Source organism: Vollenhovia emeryi, unplaced genomic scaffold (assembly GCF_000949405.1).
Source record: "Vollenhovia emeryi isolate VEMERY1.0 unplaced genomic scaffold, V.emery_V1.0 DF939122.1, whole genome shotgun sequence".
NCBI classification, from domain to species: Eukaryota; Metazoa; Arthropoda; class Insecta; order Hymenoptera; family Formicidae; genus Vollenhovia; species Vollenhovia emeryi.
In genome coordinates, this window is record NW_011967244.1 from 1,324,185 (window position 1) to 1,333,978 (window position 9,794).

Sequence of the window (9,794 nt, forward strand, 5' to 3'; positions counted from 1 at the left end):
CCAAGTTCCAGTTTCGAGAAATGTGTAGCCAATCAATTTGCAGTTTTTATGGAACAGCTGCAGGTTGATTGGCTACACATTTCTCAGAACTAGAACTTGGACCAAGTTCTAGCATCGTGGACACAGGCCTTTATCGCACTAGTTCACCAGTGCAGCGATAGAAAGCGAGCCGCTCGACTCTCGCCTGCCTGCCAGCCATCACGTGGCGCGGTCTCGGCCGATAAACAAACGCTTCCGCGGCGACCCGATTCGCGCGGGCGACTCGCGTCCGCGCGCGAGGCCGGGCATGCCTAAAGAGAGGAGGGTACCGGGCGTCTCGCGCGCGAATCGGTGTGACTAACCATATTTATCTGCGCCTGTCGTTCCCTCGCGCGGACTCGCGTGCGCGACGATATCAGGCCCGCGGACGGCGCATGTTACTCGCGCGGGACAACAAACAACCGCCTTCTCGCGGCGACGATCCCACACGCTGCAACGGGCCGTCGTGGATTGGCGCGGCCGCGAGGACCGCCGTACCTGACCGCGCGGATCTCCTCGACCTCGGGGCGGTGCGACGCCTCTCGCGTCTTCCCCGTGTGTCCTCGCCGCGAGTAAGGACGAGGAGGAGGGAGGGAGCGCGGGCGAGATGGAGACTGGGAACGTGTCACAGCGCGGAGAGGTTAGGTTAGGTTAGGTTAACGTTAGGTTAACTCGGGCACCCACACGAGATGACTTGCTACGCGGACCGAATATTTTCGAGCTCGCCCGCTCTTGCACTCTGCTACCCTCGTCAGTGCCCCCCTTCCCCGCGAGACTATTCCCCCCCGGGAAAGAAAGTGACGGAGCGCGGGACGAAATAGACAAATGGTGGAGACCGCTGGAGGGGAAGGGAGGGGGAGGGGGACCGCGATCCCCTCCGGTTTTCCTCCGGGTGTCCCGGGACTCGAACGTTCGAGTCGTTTGACGATTCCAGAACGACGGATGACGTCGACGCGGGAGGCGCGCGAGCGCCGGTGCGTCTCCTCCTCGCCCCTCGGGTCTTAGTTCGTCTCGTCCTTTCTGCTTTTCGAGCAGCGATCTCGGTCTCTCTCCGGAGGAGGAGAGGAACACTCGCAAACGTTCGATTCGACAGATTCGACTCTTGTCCCTGAACTCGGCCGCGAACGTTGTTTACCTTCGAAGATCCGAGCGGTGACGTTTCAGGTTAGCATGTCATTGCGGCCCGACGAGACGCGCGGCAGCTCGACGTGACGCGGGGACATAATCGTCGAGCGAGCGACTGAACGAAACTGGGAACGGAACGCAGGGCGCGAGACACTCGACTGGCCGCGTCGCTCGCGTCGAGAGGCGACTCGCCGCTCGGCCTGCTGTCATTAATTATTTATTTATTGCGTGTTCACCAACGTCGCACACTTCACTTGCATTCCCGCCATTCCCGGTGGATCGACATCGCCAGGCAGCAACCGGCGACGGCGAGACAATAGAGCGACGTCACGGCGAGGGACACTTTGCACCGGTTGGCACGTCCCTCGAAACGGCACGACGAGCGCGTAATCCGCCGCGCGACTCGGCGGCGCGTGCACCGTCGGTGCATATAAGTATAGCGCGACGATCCCGCGTCGCGAGGCCGCGGCACGGAAGTACGAGATAGACCCTGAGGAGCAGAGCTTGGTATCTCTTCTTAAAAGATCTCTTCTTAAAAGATATAATCGAAACAAATATAGATGCAGATAGTATCTTTCTCCGGAAAGATAACGAGCGCATCTTATAAATAAAATGAGAATTGGGACACGATACGCGGAAAAAAAAAGATATATCAACGAGATCGGTGCAATTGAAACTTAAAAAAAACAAAAAGAAAAGCACGAAGTACAAGCTCCAGTTCAACCGAATACTTTGTTACTCTGTCTTTTCTGTAAAAGTATCTTCTCTACAACAATGTCTTTTCTGCAAAAGTATCTTCTTTACAAAAATATCTTCTCTCTTCGTCGAGACCACACGTACATACACGGGCTGCTCGCTAAGCTCGCTTGTGTGCGTTAACCCCTCTCTGATCACGGCGTGCCGCAAAAGTACGCGGAGTTTGCATCACTGGTCTCTCTGGTCTAGAGTCTAGGGGTGCGTTCCTTTTATCGCTCACGACACGTCATTTATCCTTGTTATTCACCAAATGTTAAAGAAGGATACAAGATGCATCCATGCGTGTGTCGTGCGCGAAAACGGAACGCACCCTAGTTTTCTTGGCGGCCACATTTTAGCCTACCCCCTGGATTCAAGCAGTAGTTGAGTCTTCTGGGTCTTCTGGTCCCTAGTCTTCTTGGCCTGTGCTTTCCTATTGTATGATGGGCTTTACCGCATGCTCCGTTCAGTGCTATATGTCGATGATTGTAAGTATGTGTCCAACGGATGTTTTCTTTTCAATTTGTAGGTTATGTTTACCTGTGCATACTTGTACAGCTTAGGCCGTAAGTTTTTTGGTCAGACGAACTTTCATAGCATGATGTCGATTGGGATGTAAATGCCAAACAATTTCTTTATGTATATGCTTGTGCACTTATGCAAGTTTGTCTGGCTGGACCCTTGTGGCAGTAAAAGTACTATATGTTTATCTGTTGTTTTCAGGCATGTTTTGGATTATGGTCCTGCGTAAAAGTGTAATTCGAAGTTGTAATTCGTAACAAAAGACTTGCAAAGATGCCAAAAGACAGAACGTGTCGTTCTTCGAGGCCGCGTAAACGTGTGTTTGGTGGCAATCAGTTTAAGAAGGTTGATGGTGCTCCGACTGGAGAAAGTACCAGCGCTAGACAATTGGGTATCGCGCAGTCGGAAGAAATACCCCTTTATCAATCGCACTGTTACAAAATACTAGACTTTATCACAGTATTTACGGCACTTTCAGACTTACTCGTGTGTAAAGAATGCAAGCAACGCGTTTCCTTTGCACAGAGCGATAATCGTGGGCTCGGTTTCAAGATTTTACTTTCGTGCCTGTGTGGTAGAAGGCAAATTTATTCTTCCACTTTTATAAACAACAGTTACGAGATCAATCGTAGAATCGTTTTTGTAATGAGATTGTTAGGTGTTAGTAGAGAAGGTATAAATTTATTTTGTAGCCTTATGGATTTAGGGAAGGGTATCGGTAAGAATTCTTATTACGTCATCTTGCGACACATTTATGACGCCTCAAAAATAGTCTTTCTTTTGCTTCGGAAGAAAGCCATGAAAGAGGAGCAAGCGGAAAATGAAAAGAAAGAAAGGGATTTAAGTAATTTAAAAGTTTCTAGTGACAGCTCCTGGCAAAAACACGGCTTTTCTTCGCTGTATGCAGTAAGTACTCTCGTCGGATATTACTCTGGGAAAGTGATTGATCTTGTCATAAAGGGAAGCTACTGTCAGGCTTGTATACTTTGGAAGAGTAAAGAAGGCACTGATGAATATCTGGAATGGGCAGAAGCACACGAGAATGAATGCTGCATAAATCATGACTGCTCTTCAGGAAAGATGGAGGTGGATTCCATAAAGGAAATGTTCGCGAGATCTGAGGAGGAGTTTGGTGTCAAGTACGGCAACTACATCGGAGACGGAGATTCTAAAACTTTTAATGGTATACTGGATTTGAATCCATATACTGATGATTTTACAGTAGTTGTAAATGAATGTGTCGAGCACGTTGAGAATAGAATGAGTACGCAGCTTCGAAATTTGAAAGAAAGAGAAAAATTGGGTGAGAAATTGACTGACGCCTTGATAAAAAGGCTAACTACTTATTATGGATTAGCAGTTCGTCGAAATGTTGATTCTGTCGATGACATGAAAAAGGAGATAATGGCAACATATAAACATTTGTGCTCAACAAATGAAAATCCGATGCACGAGAATTGTCCGCCGGGCGTACAGAGCTGGTGCAAATGGCATGTGGCTGAAGCCACAGGAGCCACTTTTGACCACCCCGCCCCACTTCATCCAGATCTTCAAAAACATTTATTGCCTTTATACGAAGATTTGTCTAAGAATGAACTTGTGCAAAGATATTTAGGCGGGCACACACAAAATGTGACCGAGAGCTTTAACTCGTGTGTTTGGCGCTTGGCTCCGAAACATTTATATTGTGGCATCCAAACGGTAGAAATAGCTGCATACATTGCCGCAGGATTATTTAATGAAGGCTATTTTGCTGTTTTGAAAATTATGGATACACTACAACTAAAAATTGGTTCCCACTGCATAGAGTATGCAGACTCTTATGACACCGCGCGGATACAGCGACATGGGCGACGAGACTTCAGAAGTTCGAAAGAAGGTCGAGCTACTCGAAAAGAAATTAATTTGCAGGAGCAGCAGTTATACGAGGACGAAGAAGATCTACTATATGGCCCTGGGATCATCGATTAGGGCAAAACAGCTGTAAGTATTGAAAATGTATTATTTTTTTATAACTAAAAACTTAATAACTAAACGCGTTTTTCTCAAAATCATTTTTCAGACTGGTGTGCAGGATAACTAAAAAAATATTTGATCGATTGCGTTCTTCTGGTGCTCTACATACTCTATGTATATGTAGAAAATTACATTTTTCATCGGATCTCAAAAATTGACATAATTTTTAAAGTAAATTTTTATTTAAATAAAACAAAGAAAAAGGAAGGCAGTAAGAGCCAACGCAGGATGTTAGATGCGGAAAACAAAAGTTTAATATATAAAAATTTTCATAATGGTCAAACGTTTTGATCAACTGTGATCCTTTTCAATGACATACAAAAAAATAATTAATTAAATATAAATTAAGAGCGGAAGCTTGAGTTAAACAAAATAATCATTGTAACCAAACAAATGTCGCTTGAAATGTAAAGTAACGGTCTCACTCGGCGGTGGATATCAATATATTTCGATACATGATTTTAGAATATTATCATGTAACATCAACACGATTCCTGTGTCGCCTTCCCTCTTACTGCCTTCCTTTTTCTTTCTGTTCTATTGTTATTATCAGAGTCCTTAAACTAAATTCGTTCTGAATTTTTATTTTACAATAAAAATGATAATTTTTATAGAAAAGCTGAAATTTTTTTCAAATGCCGCTTTTTTCAAATTAATTTTCTTTCTCGCTCAATGAGATTTAAGCGATGTGTATTAATCTATAATTAATAGGTAAATTTTTTAAATTTTTGTTTCAGACTATTACGATCATACGATACTAGCCTGCACACTGTTTGACGCCTGCAACGCCGACATCGCTGACGAGACAGCGTCAGTATTTCTATACATGGTTGTTTTTTTTACATGAAAATTCTATTTCATAATGTACTGCTGCCGAAGCATTTTAAACGTTCCGCTGACGACTGTCTGTCGCTTCAGAATATCAGATACATTTGGCAGTATCCATCAAATTAAAAATATTGGATTTAATCATTTTGTATCGGATATAGCAGGTTACATAATTTCGAATTTTACTATGACAACATAGCGAGAGCTGTTTACGAAGACGTGGAAATATTTCAAGAAGCTAGTTACAGAACCATATGCACAACAGTAACTATGACGTGGAAAACACGATATTTCCTTTAATGAAGTACGTTAACCGGTCCTTCAGAGTTGACGTGCTTGCTGGAATCGATGTAAGGGACTACGTACAATAATATTATTATTCATGTAATACTGAAAGTGAAATCATGAACCGGTATGATAATATAATAAGAAAGAAAGCCAATAAGTTCCGAAGTATCAGAGTCTCCCAGCCCTCGTGACGCAATTGAAAAGATTTGTGAGTAGTTTTCATTTATTTGTAATTAATTGACTATTTGTCCACCCGGCATTTAGTCGGAAAAGTTAAGGTTTTTATACAGGATCGTATTTGTATTTTATATGAAGAATTATGAAGTGTGATTAAAAAAAAGGTTTGAGTGATTCAGATAATTTTAATCAAATATTAATTAATTTAGAAGTTACCCAAAATTTAGTTACTCTTGTCGAAAGAAGAGATAATATTCCATCGGTAGGTTTCCTTCTATTAATATATTGAATAAGTTAAGATATAAGGAATAAAATTTCTATTAATTCTAGTCAAATATTATTTGTTTGTAATTTATTACTGGCAAAGAAAACATCAGTCATATGTGTGTATACACTGATATCTGAAAAATAGACTAACTTAATTGTATAAGAGCCCTTCACCAGTCTCCTCCGATTCCAATCGGAGATCTTTTTTTTAACTATAAAGCCTCCGCTACAATGATTCTCGGTTCTGTCTGCAATGGTCGTAGTCGTAAGAATAATCGACTGCGATTGGTCAATTCTTATGCGTCTGACTGAATTGACCAATCGCAGTCGATTATTCTTACGACTACGACCATTGTAGACAGAAGCCTCCGCTACAATGATTCTCGGTTCTGTCTACAATGGTCGTACAGTTGTATCGATGGTCGCTTGAGCAGTCGCAAAGTAAGAATTGACCAATCGCAGTCGATTATTCTTACGACTACGACTCTGCGACTCGCATTGTAGACAGAACCGAGAATCATTGTAGCGGAGGCTAGAACCGAGAATCATTGTAGCGGAGGCTTTAACCAATCATAGTCGACTATTCTTACGACTTGTATGTAGACGAGGCTTTAGGAATTAGACCGCGAGCGGTGCGTCTTCGTGAGGCGCGTGATTCGTGCTCGTTCCCCCTCTCCTTACTCGCCCAAGACCGCCGCTTCGTGTGAACGGGACAGACGGACGGACGGACAGGCGGCGGCGGCCATATTTTCAGTGAGGTGTCAGTATTTTCCTAACGTGACGGGATTTTTGGGTGTGGATCGTGCGATTTCCTGTTTCGCCGGGCTGTTGCAGTGTTAGTAGCGCGAGCGCGAGCGCCAGGCGGGCCGTCGTCGTGGATGCGGTGCGGCACACGTGTCACGAGAACCACGGGTGCGTGCGAGCAGAATCAGGTAAGCGCGCCGTCGACGTCGCCGGACGTCGCCGTCGTCGTCTCCGTCGCCGACGTCGTGCGGGGGAGGGGAGGGGGCTACGATTCGTGAATCCTTCCGCTGCCTCGTCATCCCGGGAGAAAGAAAAATGAGCCGCGGGCCCGCCGTCGCGGCGCCGGACGTCCGCGCGGGTCGTCGCCGGTAACGTTGGCTCCCGGCCGCGTTCGATCGCGATCGTCCGGCTCGCTTCCGATCGCGCGTCGCGATCCGAAACGCGTGATTCAGAAACGCGTGACGGAGAGCTCGGAGTCGGTCAACCGAGGCGATTTCGCGGGTCGACCTGGCAGCGACGCCGCGGCCCCCCCGGTCGCCGCGTGAGGCCGTCTCCTCTTTCTCAGTGCACGTCGGAGCTCGGCGCGTGATATATCCCCGGGAAGGAACGTGGAATATCGAGGTTGGTTCGCCGGAAAACCGGTTCGATCGTACCGACGTCGGTTCAACTGCGTGTAACTTAATTTTCTTTCTCTCCGCGCGCCACGTTTATCGACATCGAGTGTCCCCGTCCTTCGCTGCGATTCAGACGCGATTCCTCGTAAATTCGTACCATTTGTACATACACACGCGTATTAACGGATATTTAATTACGAATAGTGGACGCTTCCGATTATTCGCCTTGAAAGGGGACGAAAAATTAAATTAGACGCGACGAGACTCGCTCGATTCGCGAACCGTAACTGTTTCTTCTTCTTCTTTATCGGAACTCGATTTTGAGAACATAGAAAATTGCGAAGCGATCGCCGATAAATGTTGGCGTCTAATGTCGTTGTTGGAAATTGGTGAACCGCGGAATGTGACTTGTGAAGGGATATGGGACGATAAATTGATCAATCGACCGACTAATCCGGTTGCACCCGCATATCTTTCGTCCACGGGGTGTCCCAAACTCGCCGGCGCAGTTATACTCGAAACAAATATTTTGATGTGTTCGGCGTAAATATTGTCGACGATTTCCGCGGACGATCTAGAGATCGACAACGAATACACTCTTCAATTGATTTCGAGCAAACTACAGCGAAGTCTCCATTTCGATTTTGTTATAAAAACAAAAAAAAATCGCAATTAATAAAGGCATGAGAGTGCAACACGATTGTTAAAATATCACTGTGTGTCAAAATGTCATTGGTATATTTAATTTAAGCCAACGGCACACGGTACTATTTTTCCTACTGGATTGCTTACGAGAGCCAATCAGGATTTAGCTTCAAGTCACCTGATCTAAAACTCTGCATCCTGATTGGCTCTCGTAAGCAATCCAGTAGGAAAAATCGTATCGTGTGCCGTTGGCTTAAGGCCCTGTCTACAATGGGTCGCTAGTCGTTAGTCGAAAGTCAGAACTATATGTCGATCCTTTTTCTTCCACCCAGAAAGGAAAAGGATCAACATATAGTTCCGATTTCTGACTAACGACTAACAACTCATTGTAGACCAGGCCTTAGTCTCGTGACACGATTAACGTAACATAATAATGGGACATTTTGGTTCCGCATTGAGTCCAGCTTCAGCGTTAAATAAATAAGTCATGTCTCGCACGTTCTCTCCCGTTTGATGATGGTTTGCTTCGAGACCAACCGGTCGCAAAGCCGTTTGGTTTACGCGATTACATGATCGAAGTCATGTGGTCACAAACGAGAGAGTAGAAGTAGAAAAACATGGCAGCAAAAATATCCGTTGATAAGAAAGAATATATAAAGTTAACACCAATTGTAATAATCCAAAGAACGGCCGAATTGTTAAAAGAATTACGATAAAAAGAATGCTTTATGGAGTGGCGATCGTGGCGCAGAGGATTGTGCGCTGGTCTGGTAATCCAAAGACCCGGGTTCAAAACCAAACAAAAACGTTGTTGGTTTTTCGTTCGATCGCCACATAGCGATGTGGATATAGAGAGAGGTGTTATAAGAGGTTTGGGCACGTTCCTTCAAAAACGCCTTGTAACCCTAAGGGGAATCAATAAAATGTACTAGTACTAGTACAGAATGCTTTATGGAGTTAGTGGCAGTAAAATGCTAAATTATTACAAACCCAATCAACATGAGATCTCTGACTTCAATTTGAAGTCCTCTGAAGCGACAGAGAATTTCCAGCCTCAATCTCGCGAAACGGAAATTCAAGTGACGCGAGCCTCCAAGTTTCTCCGAGGAAGCTTCCCCGAAGAATCCTACTGAGATAACTCGCGCGAGTGACACCCCGTATAAAACCCCCCCGGGACCCACGGACTTTAGAAAGGAATCGCCAGGTTGACGAACGCGTCGAATTCTCTGCGTTCTCCACTTTCGTCGCTCATTCCCCACCCCCCTCGCGACGGGAGTTAGCACGTTAGAGCCCGAGCAGGAAAGATTGTCGTAATCGTTTACGTCGTAAGGCTGGTATTACATTTGTCGTACGACAAATTTTTCAGGCATGCTGCTGGATAGAAAATTTCTAGATACTCGAGAACTTGACTATTTTGCAGCCAATCAACACGCTTGAAAAAATTGCCGTACGACAAACGTAATATTAGCTTAAAACCTCATCTACAATAGTCATAGTCGTAGAATCGCGAGCGTCGCAACGAGGGATTTAACCAATTGCATTGTAGACGTATGTCGCCTTGCGATGCGATGAATGTGACATACGTCCACGACAATTTTTGATTCCCGACACCGACTTAAGTCTTTAGTCCTAAGGCCCTAAGAGCCTGAGCAGGAAGATTGTCGTAACCGGTTACGATTCTGTCGTAAGACTTAAGTCGGTGTCGAAAGTCAACGTACAAAGAATTGTCGTAGACGTATGTTGCCTTGCAATACGATAAATGTGATATACGTCTACGACAATTTTTGTGCGTTGATTTGCGACACCGACTTAAGT

The 9,794-nt window shown here is 45.2% G+C and overlaps 3 protein-coding genes across 10 annotated transcripts in view; 2 read left to right on the plus strand and 1 right to left on the minus strand.

Annotated features, from left to right (window-relative positions):
• Window positions 1-1,457, minus strand: part of LOC105569885 (probable E3 ubiquitin-protein ligase HERC4) — an 11,102-nt gene extending 9,645 nt beyond the window's left edge. For 2 of the 5 annotated variants that reach the window (XM_012026686.1, XM_012026684.1), the window contains exon 1: window positions 1,380-1,427. In XM_012026686.1, coding sequence (XP_011882076.1) covers window positions 1,380-1,412 — 33 coding nt within the window. In that variant the 5' untranslated portion in view covers window positions 1,413-1,427. The other 3 variants (XM_012026689.1, XM_012026687.1, XM_012026685.1) reach the window with 3 other exon arrangements.
• A 535-nt stretch (window positions 1,458-1,992) lies between these two features.
• On the plus strand, window positions 1,993-6,042 carry LOC105569888. Of its 4 annotated transcripts, none has more exons than XR_001009542.1 (4): window positions 1,993-2,366; window positions 2,602-4,383; window positions 4,463-4,587; window positions 5,154-6,042. XR_001009542.1 is itself a non-coding variant. In XM_012026694.1 (3 exons), exon 2 carries the CDS (start codon window positions 2,674-2,676, stop codon window positions 4,369-4,371), a length of 1,698 nt encoding a protein of 565 aa, XP_011882084.1. In that variant the 5' UTR covers window positions 1,994-2,370; window positions 2,602-2,673; the 3' UTR covers window positions 4,372-4,383; window positions 5,154-6,042. The 4 variants fall into 4 exon arrangements, 2 of the variants coding, with proteins under 2 accessions (XP_011882084.1, XP_011882083.1); XR_001009543.1 differs by lacking the exon at window positions 4,463-4,587 and having other exon boundaries at window positions 1,994-2,366; window positions 5,154-5,226; window positions 5,444-6,042; XM_012026694.1 differs by lacking the exon at window positions 4,463-4,587 and having other exon boundaries at window positions 1,994-2,370.
• Window positions 6,043-6,657: 615 nt separating this feature from the next.
• The window catches only part of LOC105569889 (moesin/ezrin/radixin homolog 1), a 39,562-nt gene continuing 36,425 nt past the window's right edge, over window positions 6,658-9,794 (plus strand). The window contains exon 1 of the mRNA XM_012026698.1: window positions 6,658-6,908. The gene's annotated coding sequence lies outside the window, so the exon portion shown is untranslated. The remainder of the gene's footprint in view (window positions 6,909-9,794) is intronic.

What these genes read in the sequence shown, in the direction of transcription:
- LOC105569888 (XM_012026694.1), top strand. Translation starts at nt 2,674, where the DNA reads ATGCCAAAAGACAGAACGTGTCGTTCTTCGAGGCCGCGTAAACGTGTG.